The sequence below is a fragment of the Podarcis liolepis genome, assembly GCF_965112155.1.
Source record: "Podarcis liolepis genome assembly, chromosome: 13".
Taxonomy (NCBI): domain Eukaryota; kingdom Metazoa; phylum Chordata; class Lepidosauria; order Squamata; family Lacertidae; genus Podarcis; species Podarcis liolepis.
Genome location: NC_139573.1, coordinates 44,966,537 through 44,992,994, shown reverse-complemented (window position 1 = coordinate 44,992,994; position 26,458 = coordinate 44,966,537). Strand labels below are relative to the sequence as shown.

The window sequence follows — 26,458 nt, the reverse complement described above, 5'->3', positions numbered from 1 at the left end:
TCAAAATGGATCAGAGCTATAACCCTGGGGTAGAGGGGAGGGTTAACCCTTTCTCAGTTTCAGCTATTCTGCTTCAAACCCTCTCATTTAAGTCTTTTTTTAAAAAAAATCACCCCCAAGCCTTTCCTCTCCACACTACGAGGCAAAGACAAAGAGCTTCTGCTGTACATTGCCAAATGTAGCAATTCACTGATAATTGTACTGGCTCAATGGGAAAACTTTAGAATATAAAATCACTCCAGTGACGGATTTACAATGGTACCTCGGATTACAGACACTTCAGGTTACAGATTCCGCTAACCCAGAAATAGCACCTCGCGTTAAGAACTTTGCTTCAGGATGAGAACAGAAATCGCGCAACAGCAGCAGTGGGAGGCCCCATTAGCTAAAGTGGTACCTCAGGTTAAGAACAGTTTCAGGTTAAGAATGGACCTCCGGAATAAATTAAGTTCTTAACCCAAGGTACCACTGTACACCATTCCTACATTGTTCTACTCAGAAGGAAAATGGCTAGCAGGAGAGGAGCTTGGGACATTGGTAAAAGGTAAAGGGACCCCTGACCATTAGGTTCAGTCGTGGACGACTCTGGGGTTGCGGTGCTCATCTCGCTTTACTGGCCGAGGGAGCCGGCGTACAGCTTCCGGGTCATGTGGCCAGCATGACAAAGCCGCTTCTGGCGAACCAGAGCAGCGCATGGAAACACCATTTACCTTCCCGCCAGAGCAGTACCTATTTATCTATTTGCACTTTGAGGTGCTTTCGAACTGCTAGGTTGGCAGGAGCAGGGACCGAGCAACGGGAGCTCACCCCGTTGCGGGGATTCAAACCGCCGACCTTCTGATCGGCAAGTCCTAGGCTCTGTGGTTTAACCCACATCGCCACCCGCGTCCCGGGACATGGGTAGGGGCATCCATAATCCCTGAAATGGTGTTGTTGTTTAGTGCAATCCCTGAAGTGAGTGGGTGATAACCGCTGGCATCCTGGCACCTGAGTGCCAGACAGGTCGTCATTCCAAGAACAATCCAAACCCAACCTCAGTGGATTGGGGTCTCAGTCAAGACAAAGGGTGTGTTTAACTTGGCTGGGGAAACAGGAAAATGTAAATACTTTCCTTTGTTTCACCTGAAGATTAGAATCTGGAGGTCATGTGAGGGAAAGGGCAAGGCTGACTGGTGCTCAGGTATCATTCAGAAGACCTCTCCCAGTTTATGACATAGTTATGACAATTTCTGCCCTCCCTTCCCCAGAGGTGGGCGGGGTTTGTGGCACCGAGTGGGGGCTCACCTGGGCAGGTGCCTCCCACCTGTTTGGGCCAGCCTTTGACCCACCCTCGGCCAGGGAGGACAATGGACGGCCGGCCGGGGGTGGGGCAAAGGCCAAAGAAAAGAGGCTGACCCCTTTGTCCAAGCCTCTTTTCGTTTCCCTGGTCGAGGGCGGCCCAAACAGGTGGGAGGCACCCGCCCAGGTGAGCCCCTGCTCGGTGCTGCAAACCCCGCCCACCTGTGGGGAAGGGAGGGCAGAAATTGGGGAAATTGTAAGAAAGGGGGGCATCCTTTGTTCGGGGCTTCTCTTGTGCTTCTTCCATGTGGTAGTTGGAAGTCTTGTTGCAACAATAAAGATCAGGTCTACTGGCCTCTGTCATGCTTCAATCTCCTGGCTGAAGTCTCTTGCTTGTGATCCCTGACCTGTGTTGTAAATTTTTTTTGCCCTTTTCCCTTATGGGGTATCCAAGAGCCCATATAGAGTCCTTACATAGGTTCCCTATTGGTAGGAGAAAATAACAGAGGCCAACCAGAGAATGTTGAGAAGCAAAGCAGCTAGGAAGCTTGATCTTTATTGGTCTGTTGCAACAGGGTGCTCCCCTCACACGCAGGAGAGGAGGACGAACCCAGAAAATTGGTGCGCAAGGCCTTATAAAGACTTTTGAAATTCCCAACTTGTAGATCAAGACCACCCCCAGAAACATCATACAGTGGTGCCCCGCAAGACAAATGCCTCGCAAGACGGAAAACTCGCTAGACGAAAGAGTTTTCCGTTTTGGAGGTGCTTCGCAAAACGAATCTCCTATGGGCATGCTTCGCAAGACGAAAATGTCTTGCGAGTTCCTGCGGGGTTTTTTTCCTCCCCCCCCTTTTTTCTAAGCCGCTAAGCCGCTTATCAGCTGATCCGATAAGCTGATAAAAGCCGCTAAAAGCCGCTAATAGCGCTAATCCGCTAATTCGTCAATGGGCTTGCTTCGCAAGACGAAAAAACCGCTAGATGAAGAGAATCACAGAACGGATTATTTTCGTCTTGCGAGGCACCACTGTACATATATCACAGAAGGGGTGTAACCTAAGACCACCCCTCAGATACATCATACCTACATCACAAAAAAGGCGGTCTAAACAGAAATTTGAATGTTGTTTTTTCTCCTGTCGTTGTTTATCTCCTGTCTAGCAGGTTACTCGATTAGATTTCCTGGGGAGCCTGGCCAGTCTTTTGTAATGATAAATACTTAGTTCCTGGGCCAGGTCACAGGCTCACACCCTATTCATATCTTAAATGTGCCCTTAAGACAGGATTTGTGAGGAAAGAGACAATGGGGAGGTTTCCCACTTTGACCTTGCAGAGAAAACAGTTGCTCAGTTTAGGAATCAAAATGGTTCCAGGTTGGCCTTCCTGTGCTGATCTATGTACGTGCTTGGTTGGTACGCTCATGAACGTTACCATATATCGAAGACTTCAAAATTCCTATTCCCAAGGACTCCCAGTACGAACGCAACTGTGAATGAAGTTGGATTCACTGTAATATTTCTTGCTTGAGAGCAAGCAATTTGCTCCCTGCCGAGTTTTCTCTTAAAAGTTTTGAGAGCTGAACGAGTCTGTCTCTGTGTTAATATGTAATGGGAAGGAATGTTTGTTAAGTAGGTTGGTCACTAGGCAGGAGGAAGGGAGCTCTCCTTACTGCGCTGACAGGTGCTTAAATCAGAATTTGGAGATCAAACTTGGTAACTAGTCACTGGCCCTTCTTCTGCGCCTTGGGTTAAAAAAAGCAGTTGGCTTCGTTAAACACACTTCTAAATCTTCACTTGCACAATTACCGTATTTTTTGCACTATAACACTCATTTTTTTCCTCCTAGAAAGTAAGGGGAAATGTCTGTGTGTGTTATGGAGCAAATGCCTACGGATGGCGGCGGGATCTGCTGCAGTCGTGAGCAGAGGATCCATGGTTCCCCTTCCTTCCCTCCTCCCTGGCTCACTTTGAAACAGCAAAGCAGGAGAAGAGCTGCTGAGTGGAGAGGAGAGAGGGACAGAGAGCCTGCTTGCTTTAAAGGAGCAAAGCGGGAGAGGAGAGGGGCCGCTTACACGAGTCCGGAGCTGTTTTTTTCAGCGAGCCGGGGAGGAGGGAGAGAAGCAGAGCCTTTAAAGGAGCAAAGTGGGAGGGGAGAGGAGCCTTCTCCCCTTAAACCCCTCTTCTGCATTATTAGCAGCATCCTTCTCCACCCACCCCACGCGTGTTCCTTCTCCCCTTAAACCCCTCTTCTGCATTATTAGCAGCATCCTTCTCCACCCACCCCACGCGTGTTCCTTCTCCCCTTAAACCCCTCTTCTGCATTATTAGCAGCATCCTTCTCCACCCACCCCACGCGTGTTCCTTCTCCCCTTAAACCCCTCTTCTGCATTATTAGCAGCATCCTTCTCCACCCACCCCACGCGTGTTCCTTCTCCCCTTAAACCCCTCTTCTGCATTATTAGCAGCATCCTTCTCCACCCACCCCACACGTGTCCCTTGTCCCTTGAGTGCTTTTCCTTCCCTCCCCACTTAAAACGTGGTTACAAAGCACGGATCCACATGGATCCTCAGGATTTTTGCATTGGGCTACCCCAAACTCACCGTCAGATCACATGTCTGGTGCCACAGCATGAACCACAAAAATCATACATCCACTGTTTCGTGTAGAATATTTTTTTCCTTGTTTTCCTCCTCTAAAAACTATGTGCGTGTTATGGTCAGGTGCGTGTTATAGAGCGAAAAATACGGTAGCTGTGGGAAATGGGACTCGCTCACCACATTAGTACTTTGGTCTACAACTTAGCAGTGACTATGGAGCTGCTATGTTTTTAGCAACATTAAATATTCCTAGATGCAGGAGAGCGTTTTTCTATGATTAAGTTCTGCGCTTTGCCATCTTTGTGGAAGGGTGATTTTGTGGGGTAACCAGTCTCGTATCACCAACGTGCTTAAGTCCAAGGAATGCATGAAGGGGTTAATGCCATAGAGTAAGCTGTCCTGCCAGGCTTACCTATGTCACTTCCCCTTTCCTTGGAAGGAAATGGGTAATCAAGCCTTTGATCAACCCTAGTCTACAGAAATGTGAGACGCCCCATCAGTCTTGGCATTCTGCCTGCTCTTGTTTAGGGAAGAATTCCCCTGAATTTGAACTTCCTTGTCCTAGTTGAACCGCTTTAATGTTTATACCTTTTAACTGGGGTGGGTTCTTTTGGTGTATTTTCATTATGTGTGGCTTTTAAGATTGATTTTATACTTGTAAACTGCTTGAAAGCCATTTTGGCACATTAATTCATAATACAGTGGTACCTCGGGCTGCAGATGCTTCAGGTTACGCGTTTTCGGGTTGCGCACCACGCCGAACCCGGAAGTACCGGAACAGGTTACTTCCGGGTTTTGGTGCTCGCGCATGCGCAGACACACTGAATCGTGCTTTGCGCATGCGCAGAAGTGCCAAATTGCGACCTGCATGTACGCAGACGTGGTGCTGCGGGTTGTGAAAGTTGTGGGTTGTGAACGTGCCTCCTGCATGGATCATGTCTGCAACCCGAGGTTCCACTGTAACTTGGGTGAAGTATGCTAGACTGAGCAATAGCGACTGTCTGAAAATCTCCCTGTGAGCTTCACAAGCGAGTGAGGATTTGAACCCGGGTCCCCCTCTTTTTACACTCTCTCCATTCTGTTACACCGCTGTGAAGCAAAATATGTATCTCCTCTGTGGGCCTGAAAATCCAAGAATTCTGATCTTGACTGTGGGTGATTCTTCAACCTCTATGTTCTACACAATTAGCTTCGAGGTTTGGAGTCAGGGTGTGAAAAGCTTACAATCCTGTTTTTCTGTTTGGCTGGATTTTAGGCTCCCACCAGTAAGCCAAGAGGTATAGAACAGATGTTGGCAGACTCTATCAATCATTCAAGGAAGCACGGCTTGCGGCAGGTAAGGAAACAGTGTGGGTTTATGGAAGCAACTGCATTTTGCCTGTATTCAGTGTTGTTTCCTGATCTCAGAATCATAGAATTGTAGAGTTGGAAGGGACCCCTGAGAGTTATTCAACCCCCTGCAATGCAGGAATTGTCTAGAGATATACCGTATTTTTCGCTCTATAGGACGCACTTTTTCCCCTTCAAAAATGAAGGGGAAATGTGTGTGCGTCCTATGGAGCAAAGACGCCATAGCCCCGCGACCCTCTCCCAGCTGGAGAGGTGACGCGCGGCTATGGCAGGAGCCTCTATAGCCACGCGTCACCTCTCCAGCCGGGAGAGCACTCGCGGGGCTAAAGCAGCCCCCCGCAACCCTCTCTCGGCTGGAGAGGTGACGCGCGGCTTTACAGGCTCCTGCCATAGCCACGCGTCACCTCTCCAGCCGGGAGAGCGCGCGCGGGGCTAAAGCAGCCCCCCGCGAACCTCTCCTGGCTGGAGAGGTGACGCGTGGCTATGGCAGGAGCCTCTATAGCTGCGCATCACCTCTGCAGCCGGGAGAGCGCGCGCGGGGCTAAAGAAGCCATAGCCCCGCGACCCTCTCCCGGATGGAGAGGTGACGCGCGGCTATGGCAGGAGCCTCTCCGCTGCGCCTTTCCACTGCTCCCTGACCTGCTCTTTGGGGCTGGTGGTGGGCTTCCCCCCGCCAGCCCCAAAGAGCAGGTCGAAAGGAACCTGAAGCCTGGAGAGCGAGAGGGGTCAGTGCACACCGACCCCTCTCGCTCTCCAGGCTTCCAAGGTAGCCGCCTGAGCGCACCTTAAACGGCACCTTGTTTTAGAGCGGGAAAACAAGAGGGGGAAAGTTCTCCCCCTCTCTGTGCAGCGCCTCCTGCCGCTTCACTGAAGGGGCGCTGGGCAGAGAGGGGGAGAATTTTTTTTCTTGCTCTCCCCCCTCTAAAACAAAGTGCGTCCTATTGTCCGGTGCGTCCTATGATGTGAAAAATACGGTAAGCCATGCTTCTGAATGCAAATCAAATCATAAGACCAGTGTGATCTTAAACACCCCCCACCCCAAGGCCCTTAAATTGGGACGCTGCACATTTAGCGAACCAGAGAACTAGCCTGCCACACGATGTAGGTAAATTGTGTCAATGCTCAGTGCTCAGCCGTGGCAGGACTTTGGGGCGTGGCCACTTCTCAGAGATTTCTGCTTTTGTTTAAAGAAGCAGAAGCCGTGGAACAGACTAGCTTCTCACACTTAGAAGACCATGGGTAGGCAAACTAAGGCATGGGTAGGCAAATCTGGCCCAATCGCCTTTTAAATCATGCCTGTGGATGGTCCGGGAATCAGCGTGTTTTTACATGAGTAGAATGTGTGCTTTTATTTAAAATACATCTCTGGGTTATTTGTGGGGCATAGTAGTAGTAGTAGTAGTAATAATAATAATAATAATAATTTATTATTTGTACCCCGCCCATCTGGTTGGGTTTCCCCAGCCACTCTGGGCGGCTTCCAACAAAGATTAAAAATACATTAAAATGTCACACATTAAAAATTTCCCTGAATAGGGCTGCCTTCAGATGTCTTCTAAATGTCAGGTAGTTGTTTATCTCTTTGACATCTGGTGGGAGGGCGTTCCACAGGGCGGGGGCCACTACCGAGAAGGCCCTCTGCCTGGTTCCCTGTAACCTGGCTTCTTGCAATGAGGGAACTGCCAGAAGGCCCTCGGCGCTTGATCTCAGTGTCTGGGCAGAACGATGGAGGTGGAGACGCTCCTTCAGATATACTGGGCCGAGGCCGTTTAGGGCTTTAAAGGTCACCACCAACACTGAATTGTGCTCGGAAATGTACTGGGAGCCAATCTAGGTCTTTCAAGACCTGTGTTATATGGTCTCGGCGGCATAGGAATTCATTCATTCCCCCCCCCCCAAAAAAATATAGTCCAGCCCCCCACAAGGTCTGAGGGACAGTGGACTGGCCCCCTGCTGAAAAAGTTTGCTGACCTCTGTAGTAGACCGTAGCAACTAATAGACATGGAATGGGGACAGGCACTTCCCAACATCCTCAGCAGTTGGTGCCAAGCTATACCTTTTGCAAAATCGCCGTTGAAAGTGGCGTATGAAAAGCATAATTCCCCCTGGTGTGTTCATTCCATTATCCAGTTTATTAAAGTAGTTTTGTAGTACGCCCAATAACCTACAAAATCTGTTTTGACCAAACAGTGTGTGTGCGCGCGTGCATGTTTATATGTGCACCCTGAGAGCAAACCTGCCACTTCATGAATAGTTTTTAAGAAATCTTATAATGTCATCTGTCACCAAATCCTTTGTATATGGAGTGGTTTCATTTATTTGCAGAATAGAATCCTAGAATCCTAGAATTGCAGAGTTGGAAGGGTTTCCAACCCCCTACATTGCAGCTGATGAATAGATATTATATATTTATCTTCCCCGACAGGGACTCGAGGCAGGTGACAGATAAAAATAAGAACAGCTAAAAAGATTAAGAGAAAAAACACGGATAGAATTAAAACTCGTGTGTGTTTGTAACAGACAGACAAACACAACCAAAACAGCACAGCACCAGCCCCCTCATTAAAAGCATTCAGTTCCCAAGAGTCTATTGGAACAGGAAAGTCTTCAGCTTCCAGAGGAAGGAAGGACAGCAAGGAGGGAGCCAGTCTAGCTTCTCTCGGGAGAGTTACAGATAGGTAGCCGTGTTGGTCTGCCATAGTCAAAATAAAAAAATTCCTTCCAGTAGCACCTTAAAGACCAACTAAGTTAGTTCTTGGTATGAGCTTTCGTGTGCATGCACACTTCTTCAGATACACTGAAACAGAAGTTGCCAGATCCTTCTATATAGTGAGAAGGTGGGGAGGGGTATTACTCAGAAGGGTGGTGGGAATGGGAGATTGGCAGATAGCTGAGATGAGCCTGTTGACGACTCTTAACGAATGCACACGAAAGCTCATACCAAGAACTAACTTAGTTGGTCTTTAAGGTGCTACTGGAAGGAATTTTTTTATTTTCTCTCGGGAGAGAATTCCAAAGTTTGGGAGCAGCCACCAAGAAGTCCCTATCCCATGTTCCCGCCAAGCATGCCTGGATAAACCTGTCCGTCTAAAACTGAAAATTATCCCTTATTTCAGGGATAGCCAAAATGTTGTTGGCCAGAGGTTATTAGAGGAACTCCAACAGTCCCTGCTTGCATGGTCAGTGGGGCAGGGATGCTGGTCGTTCACAACCAAAGCATGTTGGAGGGGCCATGTTGACAGGCCCTGTTTTATTTGCCAGACGCCTGCCATTAAAAGTGCAGCTCAAGGGGAAAGATATTCCAGCATCTTGTTGCATTTCTGAATCATAGAGTTGGGCAAAGGCTCGTTTACATGGTTGCTCAACTGTGTCCCTTGGCCCTAAAGATTAGTCAGGCGACAAATTTTGATCGGTGACTAAAGCTTTTGTCGACTCATCTGCCAATCACCTTATTAGAAGTTTATGACCCTTATCAGAGGGATTGCTGAACTGCCCATTACCTGTAAATATGATTGCCATGCAGGAAGTAAATAGGTTCACACTAAACAAAATACTTTGTGTGTGTGTGTGGCAGAGGAAAGAAGAGGAAATGAATACAATCGTGAATGACAGCAGAGCACAAGAAGTGACCCTAAATCGCACCTACGAGTCAATGGAGAAGTTGGACAAGGAAGACCCTGTTTGGTTGGAAACTCGTAAGCCCATATTAGATCTCTTATGTGATGATGCCTATCAGATTAAACTTAGGACCCACTTGCACGATCCATTCAAAGCAGTATCATTCCACTTTGCACACGCTTGGCTTTCCCTAAAGAATCCTAGGATCTGTCATTTGCTAAGAGCTACCTAGCAGTTCGAAAGCACGTCAAAGTGCAAGTAGATAAATAGGTACCACTTCGGCGGGAATGTAAACGGTCTTTCCGTGCGCTGCTTTGGTTCACCAGAAGCGGCTTAGTCACACTGGCCACATGACCCGGAAGCTGTACGCCGGCTCCCTCGGCCAATAAAGCGAGATGAGCTCCGCAACCCCAGAGTCGTCCACGACTGGACCTCATGGTCAGGGGTCCCTTTACTTTTACAATTCTCAGAGTGGCTGAACAGCCAGCGCCTCTTTCCAGGAGCTTTAAGCAGGTAATGTGTACACAGCCTAAGGCTCCTGTTTGTTCTTTTTGCTTATTTGCAAACTAGCAGCGCAGAGATCAGAAACGGAGACATAAAAATATGAGCAAGCCACCTCCTTTGCTGAATAACTTGTACAGTGGTACATCGGGTTAAGTACAGTGGTGCCTCGCAAGACGAAAAGAATCCGTTCTGTGATTCTCTTCGTCTAGCGGTTTTTTTGTCTTGCGAAGCAAGCCCATTGACGGATTAGAGGATTAGCGCTATTAGCGCTATTAGCGGCTTTTAGCGGCTTATCAGCTTATCGGATCAGCTGATAAGCGGCTTAGCGGCTTAGAAAAAGGGGGAGAAAAGGGAAAAAAACCTGCAGGAACTCGCAAGACATTTTCGTCTTGCGAAGCAAGCGCATAGGAGATTTGTTTTGCGAAGCACCTCCAAAATGGAAAACTCTTTCGTCTAGCGAGTTTTCCGTCTTGCGAGGCATTCGTCTTGTGGGGCACCACTGTACTTAATTCGTTCAGGAGGTCCGTTCTTAACCTGAAACTGTTCTTAACCTGAAGCACCACTTTAGCTAATGGGGCCTCCTGCTGCTTCCGCACCGCCAGAGCATGATTTCTGTTCGCATCCTGAAGCAAAGTTCTTAACCTGAAGCACTATTTCTGGGTTAGCGGAGTCTGTAACCTGAAGCGTATGTAACCTGAAGCGCATGTAACCCGAGGTTCCACTGTACAGTGGACGTTTGGGTTGCGAACGTGATCTGTGCAGAAGGCACATTCGCAACCCGCAGAGTTCAGCGCCGCGTCTGTGCACGTGCAGGCCACAATTCGGTGCCTCTGTGCATGCGCAAAGTGCAATTTAGCACTTCGGGGCATGCACAAGAGCTGAAACCCAGAAGTCACCCGTTCCAGTACTTCAGGTTTCGGCATGTCCGTAACCCGAAAACGCACAACCTGAAGCGTCTGTAACCCGAGGTATGACTGTATTAAAATACTCCTGTCACCAACCTTTATATTACAAAAAGGAACAAAAGCCTATCTTGAATTTAATCTGGCGAGAAGCTGCTGGTGTTTGTCAGCCTCAGGCTTGCCCTGCTTTGGTTCAGCGGCTTGCTTTCCGTTGCAGCTGTTCTCTCTGGCTCCACCTCTTTCATCACACACACTACTGCCACACGCTGTTGTTTTTTCCTGTACGCATTTCCTGAATCCTGGGGAAATTCCATTGTGAGGTTACCTTGGTCTGACTGGAGACGGGGAGAGGGACTTGAAGGTCTCAGAGACGTTTGCTTGTTTGCAACCTGCATCTGTTGCACCTTCGTGCTTACCAGTTGTAAATAAAAGCACAATATTCGGAATATTTTTAAAAAACACAGAGTAACAGGCCTGCAACAGCAACAGGCGTTGCAAATTCTTTTGTCCCAATGTTACCTCTGGTTAAACAGAGGTCTTGAAACAACTACAAAAACCTGCCAAACCAGAGTTAAAAGTCAGTGCTTGCACCATCCTGTTTTTTTCAAAACACCTTTGACTCTTTCAGGCAGGCAAAGGTCTTTCTCTGGCTTTTCCTTCCTCCTTGAATAATTTTGTCAGCTTCTTCTGCATTGCCCAGGAGGCGGCGCTGAGAGGTGAGCCCCATCATTGCAGGCAGCAATGCAGACAGACGAGGAATGAAGAGACTAGACTTAGGATATCGGAATGTGAAAAAGGCCGCAGCTTTATTGACTGGCACGAGGACCTAGCAATTTAATCACATTAAAATCCTGTTTGAATAGCGTTTCAGCTTATTGCTGCCAGACTGGAATTGGCTCGATACTGGAGAGATTCGAGTCGATTAACAGGGGAGAGCTGGTTACAGCAGGCTCTGGAGAATCGCTATAGCTGGAAAAATTAATGCATAACTAAAAGGTGGCCTGGGGGGTGGTTGTGCGCTAGATTCCTCCTCTGAATAGTTGAGCCTTATTCAATAAAAAACATGGTTTGGTCTTGACACCTATTGCCATCATTTCATAGGCTCTGGGGGAGAGAGCGATGGATGTGCAGAGCTCTGCATTGGCAGGAGCAGTTAGAGATACGAGTTGGTGATCAAGAGGGAAACTCTGTTTTGCGCTGGACTGGGCATTCAAATTCTGTGATGTTTTCTCTCTGGGCGTGTAATAATTTCACTGAATTGTCGGAGGAAGTGAGTGTAGACTGGAATTCATCCCTGGACATAGTTTATTTCCCTTTCTTCTCGTTTCTTCATTGTTATACAGTGGTACCTCGGGTTACGAACTTACTGTATTTTTTGCTCTATAAGACGCACTTTTCCCCTCCTAAAAAGTAAGGGGAAATGTGTGTGCATCTTATGGAGCGAATGCAGAGGGGAGGCTCTGATCAGCGCTCCCTTTAAAGAGCCGCGTGGAGTGTAGAGCTCTTGGGGGCTTTTCCCCAAGGAGGGAGAAGGGCTTATGTCCTGGCTTATGGGATAGCCGCGCGCAGCCTCTCCCGGACAGGGGATGAAGGCTCCCCTTGCCCGGGAGAGGCTGCGTGCGGCTATCCCATAAGCCAAGACAGCAAGCGGTATTGCTGAGCAGCGATCCCTCTTGCTGTCCTGGCTTCTGAGATTCAGAATTTTTTTTTCTTGTTTTCCTCTTCCAAAAACTAGGTGCGTCTTTTGGTCTGATGCATCTTCTAGAGTGAAAAATATGGTTATTAGTTCTGGAGGTCCGTTCCTAACCTGAAACTGTTCTTAACCTGAAGCACCACTTTAGCTAATGGGGCCCCCTGCTGCCGCCGCACAATTTCTGTTCTCTTCCTGAAGCAAAGTTCTTAACCTGAGGAACTATTTCTGGGTTAGCAGAGTCTGTAACCTGAAGCGTCTGTAACCCAAGGTACCACTGTATATGCTGGATATGTATATATATGGGGTGTTAGTAGCTCTGCTTGGGGACCTAATGGTCAGGGGTCCCTTTACCTTTACCTTATAATATCTCCAGTGATTCGATCCAATTGCAGATTGGCACATTTTTTTGCCTGGGCTGCTGCCCCCTCCCTTTCCTGCAGGTTCGCGCAAAGGCTTCCTTCTCTTGGCACAGGCAGTCCTGGTGTGAGGAGGGGACATGAAGGGGAGAAAGTCTTTCCTAAATGTGCTGTAAATGTTTGATGTGCACACAGCCCCAACATGTATGTGTGTATATGTAAGCCTCCCACTTCCCCAAGAAAAGGGGGACCCCAAAGGCTGTACAACTTCGTGTTGTTTAGTGTACATTCTCCCTTGTGTGTGAATCTGAGGCTCAGAGTCTTGGCACCAAGAAACGCCCATATTAAAAAGCCGTGAGCAAACAGCTGTGCAAACAGTGGCAAAGCCAACTTTCCTTTCTGAAGCTGAAGGAGACTCAGAAACACACCTCAGTGGGCTCAAACACAGCGACAAACTTTCAAATCTTTCAAATTTGCCAAACTTTCAAACTTGCCAAATCTCTCTCTCTCTCTTGTATTATTTTTTTTTTTTTTTTACAATTTAAAGTACTCATTTTAAAACCTTAAGATATCAATGACTCCTCTTCTTCTCTTTCCATGGTTCATTTTACATATCATAAATCCCTGCATATTTTACAGAAACTATACCAATCAGTATTCCATTATTGCATCCATCAACACTTATTTACACTGCTGAATTTATCTTAATGCCGCCAGCGTTTTCACCTGTACACAATTATTTCCCATATATTCAATACACACTTCCCAATTTTCTTTAAATATATGTTCTTCTTGTTCTCTTATTCTGTATGTTAAACCTGCGAGTTGTGCATATTCTGTCAGCTTAAGTTGCCATTCTTCTTTGTTTGGGACCTCGCTCATTTTCCATTTTTGGGCTAACGAAATGCGGGCTGCAGTTGTAGCATACATAAATAACCTTTTCTGACACATGGGAATTCCAGACTGAATTATCCCCAACAGAAAGGATTCTGGGTTTTTAAGGAAAGTACTTTTAAACATCCCCCCCCCCCAATTCATTATTCCCTATTACTCTTTTACATGTCCACCACATTTGAAAGAACGTTGTCTCCACCTCTTTTAATCTCCAGCACTTATCTGATTCTGTCCTGTACATCTTCGCAAGCCTACTTGGAGTTAAATACCATCTGTGAATCATTTTCAGCTAGTTCTCCTTCAAAAAATAACATGCTGTAAATTTCAAGTCGCTTTTCCAGAGTTTTCCCCCAGAGGTCAAAATCTATATTTTGTCCTATATCTAGTGCCCAGTGTGTCACTGAGGCTTTAACAAACTCATCTTTTGTTTCCCATTCTAATAACAGATTATACATTTTAGATAAAAGTTTCTCTTTGTTTTGTAGAAGTTCTTTTTCCAGTTGTGAGCTTTGGTCCGAAAAACCATTATTTCTAGCTTAATTTACACATTTCATGTAACTGGTGGTATTGTAACCAATCCGTAACATGGCTCCTTATAAATGGTACCAAAAAATCTAAGCTCAAGACCTGCACCCACCTTCACCACCAGGGACCCACTGGTTTTGCTGAGACGGAAGAGTTTGATATGCACACTTAAATAGCCTTGTAGTGGGGTGGGAGAGCAGAAAACAGTATATTTCATCCAAAAACAGATTCTCACACATTGCATTTCAAGCCCGTTTGTGTGCCTGCAGTCAAGAAGTACCTGATTCAATGGACCACATTCTCTTAGATTGCCCTTTACACAGCAGACCTCGCCAACTGATGCTGAGCAAAATGTTGGACCTCTGGCCCACAACTCCAAGAAGAAGCCAAAGAAGGTTTCTCCTGGCAGATCAGGATGAAGATATTACTGCTTTAGTAGCTTCCTTTTTAGCCACAGTCTTACCTGAAAGGGTTCCCAACGGACTATCCTTTCGGGAAATAGACAGGGCGTGGCACAGGCATCGGCAAACTCGGCCCTCCAGATGTTTTGAGACTACAATCCCCATCATCCCTGACCACTGGTCCTGTTAGCTAGGGATGATGGGAGTTGTAGTCCCAAAACATCTGGAGGGCTGAGTTTGTCTGTGCCTGGATATCCAAATGCACACAACCATTGTGTGACCTTGATACCTTCACCCTTGTCTTTTTAATTATCCCAGTTACTTGAAACATTTTATACTCTGATGCCAATAAAGACAATTGGTTGATTGGTTGGTTGGTTGGTTAGTTGAATATAATTCACATCTGGCAACCAATATGCCCCTTTGGTTTCAGCTAGTACATGGGTAGACAAGTCTAGAAAACCTTGGAAACAAATTTCCACGGCCTTTTAACAGCCTTGTATGGTGGTTCATTTACCAGAAGTACAGTGGTACCTCTAGATATGAACGGGATCCGTTCCGGAGCCCCGTTCGCATCTAGAGCTAAACGTATCTAGTGACGGCACATCTGCGCACGCACGCACTGCTTTTCACCGCTTCTGCGCATGCGCGTGACGTCATTTTGAGCATCTGTGCATGCGCAAGCAGCGAAACCCAGAAGTAGCGTGCTCCGTTACTTCCGGGTTGCTGCAGAGCGCAACTCGAACGCACTCAACTTGAAGCAAATTTAACCCAAGGTATGACTGTAATGTATTCAGCATTAACTTGGTGTGTGTATACTTGATTCTGACTAAACTAAGCCTCCATGGGCTTAGTTCATTCCTTGGTGTCCCCAGCCAAAAGGATAGCAGATAGCAGAGCTGGAAAAGACCTCTGGAGAACTACAGTGGTGCCCCGCAAGACGAATGCCTCGCAAGACGGAAAACTCGCTAGACGAAAGAGTTTTCCGTTTTGGAGGTGCTTCGCAAAACGAATTTCCTATGGGCTTGCTTCGCAAGACGACAATGTCTTGTGAGTTCCTGCTGGTTTTTTCCCCTCCCCCCCCTTTCTAAGCCGCTAATCCGCTTATCAGCTGATCCGATCAGCAGATAAGCCGCTAAAAGCCGCTAATAGCGCTAATCCGCTAATCCGTCAATGGGCTTGCTTCGCAAGACGAAAAAACCGCTAGACGAAGAGAATCACAGAACGGATTCTTTTCGTCTTGCGAGGCACTACTGTACCACGAAACCACAGCAGTCAGCACCAAAGCAGCAATATACTGGTACCTCAGGTTACAGACGCTTCAGGTTACATACGCTTCAGGTTACAGACTCCGCTAACCCAGAAATAGTACCTCGAGTTAAGAACTTTGCTTCAGGTTGAGAACAGAAATCGTGTGGGGCAGCGTGGCAGCAGCAGGGGCCCCCATTAGCTAAAGTGGTACCTCGGGTTAAGAACAGTTTCAGGTTAAGAATGGACCTCCAGAACGAATTAAGTTCTTAGCCCAAGGTACCACTGTACAGCATTGACTGGGTTCAGTACGAATCCCCATTCTCGTTGCCAAATCATGTTCCACCTGTTATTTTGTCGTGTCTGGCTTTCTTCCCCCCTTTGTGCGCATTGAGATTTCAGAAGCACCAGAAATGCCTCTGGACCATAGCTGTCAACTTTCAGATTTGAAAATAAGGGATCAGCAGCCTCACCTGTCCCGGGGACAGTCTACGGGATATCTAACAATCTGGGATAGTAGCGGGAAGCAGAGACATCACCTTGCCAACAAAGGTCCATATAGTAAAAGCTATGGTTTTCCCAGTCGTGATGTATGGAAGTGAGAGCTGGACCATCAAGAAGGCTGATCGCTAAAGAATGGATGCTTTTGAATGATGGTGCTGGAGGAGACTCTTGAGAGTCCCATGGACTGCAAGAAGATCAAACCGATCCATTCTTAAGGAAATCAGCCCTGAGTGCTCACTGGAAGGGACAGACCATGAAGTTGAGGCTCCAATACTTTGGCCACCTCATGAGAAGAGAAGACTCCCTGGAAAAGACCCTGATGTTGGGAAAGATGGAGGGCACAAGGAGAAGGGGACGACAGAGGACGAGATGGTTGGACAGCGTTCTCGAAGCTACCAACATGAGTTTGACCAAACTGCGGGAGGCAGTGGAAGACAGGAGGGCCTGGCGTGCTCTGGTCCAGGGGGTCACGAAGAGTCGGACACAACTAAACGACTAAACAACCACAACAAGCAGGAAGCAGCAGGAAACGGCACTGGAATAAGGGACTTTCCCGCCAAAAAAAGGGAAGGTTGACAGCTATGCTCTGGACCCAGCAGCGGAGGAAGCCGCTTGGACGCCTGGGGCGGGGCGAGCTGTCCATAGGGGCAGGGCGCACTGCGGGGCCTCCGGAGTCTTCCTGCCTCCTCCCACTCAGCCGCCCTACAGCTGGGGGGGAGGCAGCGGGCGGACCATTTGGGCAGTGTGGAGCCTGCGTGCACCCAAGCCACCACGTCTCTCCCAGGAGAGACACGTGGCTTAGGCGTGCTGCAGGCCCTGCGGTGAGTGCCACCCGGCATTTTGTCACCCCCCTCAGTGGTGACACCCGGGACGGTCTGCACCCACCACACCCACCTTCCTCTGCCCCTGTCTGGACCTCCAACGAAGAGCAAATAACAACATTCTCTTTCCTGTTTCAGTGGAACGGGCAAAAGCAGCCGATGAAAGGCGGCGCTCCCTCGCCAGGCAGGCCCGGGACGACTATAAGAGGCTGTCATTGCAAGGAACCCGCAAAGGAAAAGTAGCGGGGGTCTCCACGGTTTTTAAGACAGGGGAGCAGAAACGGCCGCTTCCTCCTCCTCCTCTGCCACCGAAACCTAAGCATCTCAGTGCCGGAATGACCAACGGCAAAGCAGACAGGTTAGTAACCCTGAAGGCTTTGACTAAGTCGTAGAGTGAGGAGGTGAGGAGGGGAAGGCCAAGGGAGAACTCAGAAAGGAAACCTGAATTGTTCTTCCTCCTGTTGAGTCCTTTCCTCCTGACCACACTCTGTATATATCTACAGTGGTGCCCCGCAAAACGAATGCCTCGCAAGACGGAAAACTCGCTAGACGAAAGAGTTTTCTGTTTTGGAGGTGCTTTGCAAAATGAATTTCCTATGGGCTTGCTTCGCAAGACGACAATGTCTTGCGAGTTCCTGCTGGTTTTTTTTCCCTCCCCCCCCTTTTTCTAAGCCGCTAAACCGCTTATCAGCTGATCCGATCAGCAGATAAGCAGCTAAAAGCCGCTAATAGCGCTAATCCGCTAATCCGTCAATGGGCTTGCTTCGCAAGACGAAAAAACCGCTAGACGAAGAGAATCACAGAACGGATTCTTTTCGTCTTGCGAGGCACCACTGTATATGGATAATGAAGCTGTTGAAATTGTGCAATTGGCTTTTAAAATGCAATTCTGGGACATAAAAGGTAAAGGGACCCCTAACCATTAGGTCCAGTCGTGGCCAACTCTGGGATTGTGGCGCTCATCTCGCTTTATTGGCTGAGAGAGCCGGCGTACAGCTTCCGGGTCATGTGGCCAGCATGACTAAGCCGCTTCTGGCGAACCAGAGCAGCGCACGGAAACGCTGTTTACCTTCCCGCTGGAGCAGTACCTATTTATCTACTTGCACTTTGATGTGCTTTCAAACTGCTAGGTTGGCAGGAGCAGGGACCGAGCAACCGGAGATCACCCCGTTGCGGGGATTCAAACCGCCGACCTTCTGATCAGCAAGTCCTAGGCTCTGTGGTTTAACCCACAGCACCACCAGAGTCCTGAGACATAGTTCAGCTATATCGGGCTTGAAAGCACCTGAATGTGACTAGCTGAGGTGACTGACGCCTCTAGCCATCCCGCAGGAGTGTTTCTGTGCGAAAAAGGCTAATGGGAGTTATTTTGACGCAGCCTGGCACACTTCCTAGAGTTATACAAAAAGCCACAGTAGGCCATATGAAGGAAGAAACAGCTATGTTGGCAGAGGGCTGGTGATGAGTAGGCAGGCTGGGTTTTTCCTGGAGCACGTCTAAAGCACACAGTGTTTACGTGTCAATGACACACAATTAAATGCCCATGAGACCTAACTGAATCCAATATATACATATAAGGAAAATCAAAGCCAGTAAAAAACCTTAAAAGGGAATGAGAATGTTTCTTACCTGAAGTAAATTGGGGGACGTGTTGAACAGTCTTTACTAACCTGCTGCCCTCCAAATGTTTTGGGGTACAGCTCCTGTCAATCCCAGCCAGAATGAGAAACTTACTAATCTTTGGCCTTAATAGTGGTGGCCCCATGCCTGCTGCCAACTCCTGCAGCTCCTTGGAAATGCTGCCCTGACCCTCCTAGGCCTCATGGAAGGGAGCAAGGAGAAGGGTCAGCTCCCTTTGCTTGCCTCATCTTCTTATTGCTTGGCTGGACAAATAGATGGGTCCCAAATTAAAGAAAGGAAGCAAGCAAGCAAGGGGTCATTGCTGGTGGTGAGAAGCCAGAAGAGAGTTTGGTTCAGCCCTTGTGACAAGACTCCTAGAAGGGCATCTGGCCCAAGTATTCTCCGAAACATCTATAACAGGCACACTTTATTCTAAATCGTGATTTGCATTTTTGTAAAGGAGCTTATCTTTGCAATGGGACTGAACTTAAATCCAGTGCAAAGATCGTAATCTGCTCCCCACTTCTTTCTCTCTTTTTTATTGCGACAACAGGAAGCAGGCAGTACAAAGGACTGTCTCCACTGCTACTCAGGAGGCCATCATTCGGTGGTTCAAGGAAGAGCAGCAGCAGCTCCGAGCTGGTTTTGAGAAATCCACGGGCCAGGTAGCACCTTGGTTCCATGGTGAGTACCTGGTCTTCCTGCCTTTCATAGGGCAAGGGAGCCCAAGCTAAGGACCATTGTGTCAGGAATGAGCCAGCTCCAAGCAAAGATTTGCAGCCAACTGCAGCAAGCAGCCAGGAACAGAGAGGCTCAGATGTTAGTCAGGCAGGGGAGAGCTGACAGCTCTGCCTGACCTTGACGAGCAGACTGATAAGACAGTAGGGGAGAGCAGGCTAGAACACAGTCAAGGCTCACAGGAAGCACAAACAGGAGCGAACAGATCCAGAGATAGCCTCTCAGAACAAGAAAATGGTGGGGCTGATCCCCTAAGTCCGAGGAGTTGGCGAATGGGAGGGCTGCTAGATTGGAAACAAAACAAGAGACGTAAGAGTCATAAGTTCAATGTCTTCTGTCGCAGCCGGAAGGAGTCTTCAGAAGGGTCATCTTGAGTAATGATGCCAGAGGCTTTGTCAGAGCTGTCCGGAGCTATCTGTTTGCTTTTGCAATAAATCCTCCTTTTTAATTACCTACGCTTACTGTGTTATCAAGCTGGGAACCTGGACTCCTGACACACTGCAAGACGGGGCATTTGTAGATTTCTTGATACTATCATATGCTCAGCCTTCCTTAATGCTGTTGTCTCTCCCGTGGCCCAAATGTAGGCTGGAGCTCCTTGGGAGAGGCACATCTTTTTTGCTTATATTACACCATAAATTAAGTGCCCTGGACACTGCATCGCTGAACGATCCCAGATAGCCTCTGCGAACCATCCACTCAGCTGACACGCCTCTCATGATTCATGGGAATCATTCCCATGTCTTCATTGGTTCATCAGGAAGTTAGGGCGCTCGCTTTCTGCATAAGAATTTTGGGATGGGAACAAATCCCATTAGCAGTGTAGCCGTGTAACACATGATGAACTAACAAAAAAAAAGGTGAGATTTCATTAAATATTCCTTGCTTTCACAATTGGGTCCCAGAGATGACCAACCAGACTCAGCAGGGATCTTGGAAGTGGTTGAAATTATGAGCCAAGGGTTTGTCCAGCTTTATCGTAGTGGGAGATGGGAACATGGTGTTCTCTCTTTTGTTTTGGAAACAGCAAAGGAAGCAGCAAAGCACAAGCCCTATGGCACCCCATTTTGTTTTTCTGTCCAGCAGGTGTATTGACACACATAGCTTTGACTAAATCCAGCAGTGTGTAGGGAGGCCACGAAAGAGGTTTTTCAACAGTAAGTAGGTGCAGAGTTAGGGACCCGGGTGGCGCTGTGGGTTAAACCACAGAGCCTAGGCCTTGCCGATCAGAAGGTCGGCGGTTCGAATCCCTGCGACGGGGTGAGCTCCCATTGCTCAGTCCCAGCTCCTGCCAACCTAGAAGTTCGAAAGCACATCAAAGTGCAAGTAGATAAATAGGTACCGCTCTGGCGGGAAGGTAAACGGCGTTTCCGTGTGCAGCTCTGGTTTGCCAGAAGTGGCTTAATCACATAACCCAGAAGCTGTACACCGGCTCCCTTGGCCAATAAAGCGAGATGAGCGCCGCAACCCCAGAGTCGGTCACGACTGGACCTAATGGTCAGGGGTCCCTTTACCTTTACCTAGGTGCAGAGTTAAGCTGGGAAAAGTGGTCTGATGACTAATGGGATCTTGAACCAGCCAGGTCACTGAATAGGCTGGGAGCTGGTCCACTATATCAGAGAAGATTTGACAGCATCTTTCCAATGTGCAGCAAGCCGGCAAATAGTTTTCTCTTGTTTAGCTCTCGCCTTTCATTTTTGGGACAGGCATTTTAACCACCAAGAAAGCAGAAGAACTTCTAAGGGGTTTGGCACCTGGGAGCTTCCTGATCCGGGTCAGTGAAAAGATCAAAGGCTACGTCCTCTCGTATTTGTCGGCCAAAGGCTGCAAGCACTTCCTGATTGACGCTTCCGGGGATTCGTACAGCTTCCTGGGTGTGGATCAGCAGCAGCATTCAACGTTGGCTGACCTGGTTGATTACCACAAGGTGCGCCGCTCATAGTGCTCAACTTCCCCACCACCACCTCATTCTATGACTATGTTGAAGCTTCTTGGTGCACGAAATTATTTTGCAGGACTTAATGCAATGTTAGGTGCCCTGTAAGTGTTATTGGTTGGGACCATAGCTGTCAACGTTTCCCTTTTTTAAAAGGGGAATTCCCTTATTCCGAATAGGATTCCTTGCAAGCAAAGGGGAAAGTTGACAGTTATGGTTGGGACACTGGGTGGCGCTGTGGTGTAAACCACTGAGTCTTGAGCTTGCCGATCGGAAGGTTGGTGGTTCGAATCCCCACGACGGGGTGAGCTCCCGTTGTTCGGTCCCAGCTCCTGCCAACCTAGCAGTTCTAAAGCATGCCAGTGCAAGTAGATAAATAGGTACCGCTCCGGCCGGAAGGTAAATGGCTTTTGCGTGTGCTGCTCTGGTTCACCAGAAGCGGCTTAGTCATGCTGGCCACATGACCCAGAAAAACTGTCTGCGGACAAATATCGGCTCCCTCGGCCAGTAAAGCGAGATGAGCACTGCAACCCCAGAGTCGTTTGCGACTGGACTTAACTGCCCGGGGTCCTTTACCTTTTTAAGTGTTATCGGAACGTAAGGACAAAGAACGATGCAACATTTTAAGGAGCTGGGCCCAGTCTGGGATTATCCTCACTGTTGTGAATACAAATACAGTGGTACCTCGGGTTACATACGCTTCAGGTTACAGACTCTGCTAACTCAGAAATAGTACCTCGGGTTAAGAACTTTGCTTCAGGATGAGAACAGAAATCGTGCTCCGGCGGCGCGGCGGCAGCAGGAGGCCCCATTAGCTAAAGTGGTGCTTTAGGTTAAGAACAGTTTCAGGTTAAGAACGGACCTTCGGAATGAATTAAGTACGTAACCAGAGGTACCACTGTATGCCCTTTTCTGCTCCAAGGCTACTGAACCAGTTCTAGTTGAGAAAGGCAAAGTGCCCCTGCCCTGGAGGGTGGGCCTGCTTGTTGGCTTGCCCCCCCCCCCAGTACCTGTTGGTTGGCACTTGTGATGATATGGATGTACTATATTATATTACTCCCCCACTCCTTTCACTAGAGCGGTTCTGCAACTGCTTTTTAAAATGTTACCGAATTTATTATCTTTGGTGCAAAGTGAATGATGAAAACTGAAAGAGAAGAATGTCTTTGTGCCACTTGTATATGAAACAATACCCACCCACCCCACAAAAAGGAGATGTAGATCTCCAGACACACAAAGCAAAAAAGCATGGCTGCTTGTCAGTGGCGTAGCGTGGGGGGTTCGGGGGGGGGCGGCCACACCGGGCGCAACATCTGGGGGGGGGCGCTCGCACTCGCAGCTCTCTGCCCCTACCTGGCTCCCTCACTCTCTCTCACTGCAGTGCTGGCTGTGCAAATCCGATCCGAGCCGCTGGGTCGCCGCCCACTGTGGAGGGGGTGGGTGCCAGGCGTGCGGTGCGGAGAGAGAGCGAGGGACTATCTGGGGGAGGGACAGTGCAGCGGCCGCCCAGCGCAGCGCTGAGCGTGGGAGAGAACCACACCAGACCAGACCAGGCAGCAGCAAGAAGAAGCTGGCAGCGGCGGCAGGTTAGGGATTAGGGGGCACAAATTACTTGCCTTGCCCCGGGTTAGGGGGCGCAAATTACTTGCCTTGCCCCGGGTGCTGACAACCCACGCTACGCCGCTGCTGCTTGTTTATTCCAGGATTTCACTTGCGGGAATGTAGATGTCTTGTGTATATGTTGTCTTAAAGCTGAGCTCAAATCCACTGGGCGAAGAGCCCGCCATGATTGCTGTTTGAAATCAGATTTTTCTTTACCCCAAGCTATACTGATATCAACTGATGGTATGCTCAGCTACCTTAAATGCTGCTCATCTGCCTGCTTTGATAACCAGCCTGGATAGATCAGTTGGTTAGAGTGTGGTGCTGATACTGCCAAGGTTGCAGGTTTGATCCCTGCAAGGGACAGCTGCATATTCCTGCATTGCAGGGGTCTGGACTAGATCAGGGGTCAGCAAACTTTTTTAGCAGGTCCACTGTCTCTCAGACCTTGTTGGGGGCCGGACTATATTTTTTTCTTTGGGGGGCTATGTGGTGGTGAACAAATTCCTATGCCCCACAAATAACCCAGAGACGCATTTTAAATAAAGGCACACATTCTACTCATGTAAAAACACGCTGATTCCCGGACCGTTTGCAGGCCGGATTGAGAATGCGATTGAGCTGGATCCGGCCCCCAGGCCTTAGTTTGTCTACCCATGGACTAGATCAGTGGTGTCCAAACTTTTTTCAAAGAGGGCCAGATTTGATGAAGTGAAGGGCCATCAGGGCCAACCAAAGGGCCAACCAAAGTTGTTGACCTTTTATGTTTTTTTAGGATTTTACCCCAGGAAATAAACTGCTACAGGGGCCGAATTAGGCCCCCGAAACGGACTCTGGACATGCCTGGACTAGGTGATGTTCAGGGTCCCTTCTTCCAGCTCTAGAATTCTATGGTTCTAAACTGATTGACCAGTTTCTAGTAGGAAATGAATGGCTGATTTTAGACCTCTGGAACCTAAATTTGTACTGGCTTTCTTTCTATTAGGAGGAGCCCATCACATCTTTTGGAAAGGAGATTCTGCGTTATCCCTGTGGCCAGCAAGGGGAGGAGCCAGACTACCTCGATCTTTTCGAGTGACGCCTGACATTTCCGTCCTCTACCATGTGAAGAACTTCTCTTGAATGGATAGATGTGGAGCAGGCAAAAGTTGAGCCAGCTCCCTTCAGCTTTTACAATACCCTCGGAAACGGCGAAGTGATGGTGCGAGTATGTTTGGCTAATCGAGAAGTGAAATCTGGACAGCTGCCAGCAAGCGACAAGAAGATACAAAGGAACAGGAAGCAGAACCATAAAGAAAATAGCAAAAGAATAAATCTATTTTGAAAGATAATTACAGCAGTTAAAACTTTCCATAGACACCTTTGTTCAGGCTGAATCCTGCCCTTGTGTGTTCCTGTTCAATCAGGAGACATAGAACATTTCCAAAGTGTAATTCACATTTCCTGTAAATACTTGAAAGGGTTGTATTATTATTAGCGAAAGCCACAAATGCAGAAATAGGGTTCAGAATGGTGGGCCCTCTCTGCTCCCATTAGCCAGTGGCAATTGAGTGTGGTCAAGAGCAGTAAGGCCACTGTTCGTATCTTCAAACTGCCTCCATTTACTGCGATCAGACCCTGGTGAAATCATGTCCCTGGCTTATCGCCGTTTTGTCTTTGGAGTTGTTGGGGGGGGCGGTGCCATTAAACCTGCCAGTGTGTCAAATCCATGCAGGATAGTTCTCCCAGTTTCAGCCCTCTCCAGAACTCGCTAGAAGCTCAGTCTCTGCAGGTGGCAGATGCTAAGTGAAGCCAAGTGACTCCAGCGTGCGTGACTGAAAATCTGTCCCCACGCTACACTGCTACTGTTTTCCTTTTGTTGCTCCACAGCCGCCCAGACAGACATACTACCATATTTTGCGCCCATAGGACGCTCCGGCCCATAGGACGCACCTAGTTTTTTTTTGGGGGGGGGGGGAATAAAGAAAAAAAAATTTAATTCCCCCCCAGGTGCGGGGCTGGAAGAACCAGGTCGGGGAACAGTGGGAAGGCACTCTCTGCCTCCCCGCTGTCCCCCGAGCTTGTGGGCTGGCGATGGGGAGAAGTGCACTGATCCCGGGACTGCAGGCAGCTCTGCGCCGCCATCCGGAGCGGGGCGGGACTTAGCGCCCCGCTCCCGGTGGCCGCGCAGAGCTGCGCTGATCCCAGGACTGCAGGCAGCTCTGCGCCGCCATCCGGAGCGGGGCGGGGCTTCGCCCCCGGCTCCCGGTGGCCGCGCAGAGCTGTGCTGATCCCGGGACGGCAGGCAGCTCTGCGCCGCCATCCGGAGCGGGGCGTGACTTAGCGCCCCGCTCCCGATGGCCGCGCAGAGCTGTGCTGAGCCGGGGACTGCAGGCAGCTCTGCGCAACCCTCGGAGCCGGTCTCCCGAGGGTTGCGCAGAGCTTCCTGAAGCCTGGAGAGCGAGAGGGGTTGGTGCGCACTGACCCCTCTCGCTCTCCAGGCTTCAGCGAAAGCCTGCATTCGCCCCATAGGACGCACCCAGATTTCCCCTTCATTTTTGGAGGGGAAAAAGTGCGTCCTATAGGGCGAAAAATACGGTAACTGTTTCAGCACCCAGTGCATTACAGACGGTTGCAGAGTAAATGACCAGCAGATAAAGAACCGTCCTTCGCAATGGATGCTCATGTGTTGCGGATGCAACGATGGGGACTTTGAATGCCGACTCTTGGTATAAAAATAGGGCTGATAAAAAGGGGTGTTGCTGTTTTTTGCTAGGAAATGTTAGGAGAAATGTTGCAGGGGTTTTTAAACCAAGCCCTCTCTCTGTAAAGGAATGGACTCATCCATTGCCTGAATCCCATTTTAATTGTGTTATTCAGTTCACTGCGGAGGAACCCTTTTTAGACTGACACTTCCCCTAGGACTAGAAAGCTATGTCTGAGTGGTTTTGCATTTGCCCCACTGCTTTCCCCCAGAAAACCTGTGGTTTAGCACTGAATCGGGGGGGGGGGGGAATGGAAAAGTGTGGTTGGGCCCCCATTTTGCCTTCATGATTTGTGCTCATGATGGGATTGGAGAGGTTGTACTTGATTCCACTTCCAATACTGTTTGTGCCTTCAAATGTTTCAGGGTGAACACACTGCTTCCTTTCCAATCAGTGCACGTCCTGTAACTTTCTCCCGATGTCCTGTCACTTTTTGTACCAGAAATGTTCCAGTTTATTCTGTGTCCTGCTTTGGTAGAGCTATAGTACAAAGAGTGCCCCTCTAGACAGCAGCACTGCAATACCATTGAAGAAGCATCGCAGAACGAATAATAAAGTGGAATCATGTGTGGATGGTCCAGTATAAATCCATCACTAAATGCACTATTATTGAGCCAATAACATGTTGCAGAACAAAAATACCGCTTGTCTGTAGGGGCCTGGAGTGAGAAACTCTGGATCAAGATTTGCCAAAATGAAAGGCAAAGTGGCTGAAATTTTAAAAGAGACTATTTGCCTTCTCTGTGCAGAATCTGGACAAGGCTCCACTATATAGCCTTGCTTTTCAATTATCAGTATTATCTAATTGTTTGTACAGCTAGGGATGTCAGGAAATATATACCTTATATTTTCATCTGTGTCTGTATTTAAATGATGCTCTGTTTTAAAGGCTGGAACCTCAAACACGTAAGAGTAAGAAGAAAGCGGAATCCAAGTTGGCAAATATTAATGTCAAGTCATAGATAAAATCATTGTCTGCTAAATCCATCTCTCCTTAATGTCTCCAAACTGTATGAGGTTCAGTGCAAGTCAGGACTGGTACTTCTAGGTAAAAGCCCTCTTGGCTTTACTTACCAATCCACCTGACGACCTTAGATCTAGTCACAAAAACATTTCACCATTCCGTT

General features: G+C 48.5%; 2 protein-coding genes across 2 annotated transcripts in view; one reads left to right on the top strand and one right to left on the bottom strand.

The window, feature by feature from the left end:
- SH2D4A (SH2 domain containing 4A) overlaps positions 1-26,184 on the top strand; it is a 35,571-nt gene extending 9,387 nt beyond the window's left edge. The window contains exons 4-11 of the mRNA XM_083471569.1: positions 4,337-4,358; positions 5,131-5,211; positions 8,800-8,920; positions 16,830-17,049; positions 18,865-18,995; positions 20,756-20,976; positions 23,573-24,478; positions 25,170-26,184. Of these exons, the coding sequence (XP_083327695.1) occupies positions 4,337-4,358; positions 5,131-5,211; positions 8,800-8,920; positions 16,830-17,049; positions 18,865-18,995; positions 20,756-20,976; positions 23,573-23,665 (889 nt within the window). The 3' untranslated portion in view covers positions 23,666-24,478; positions 25,170-26,184. The remainder of the gene's footprint in view (positions 1-4,336; positions 4,359-5,130; positions 5,212-8,799; positions 8,921-16,829; positions 17,050-18,864; positions 18,996-20,755; positions 20,977-23,572; positions 24,479-25,169) is intronic.
- Positions 1-26,458, bottom strand: part of LOC310690783 (uncharacterized protein) — a 60,190-nt gene that overhangs the window by 28,250 nt on the left and 5,482 nt on the right. The gene's annotated exons all lie outside the window — the stretch shown is intronic.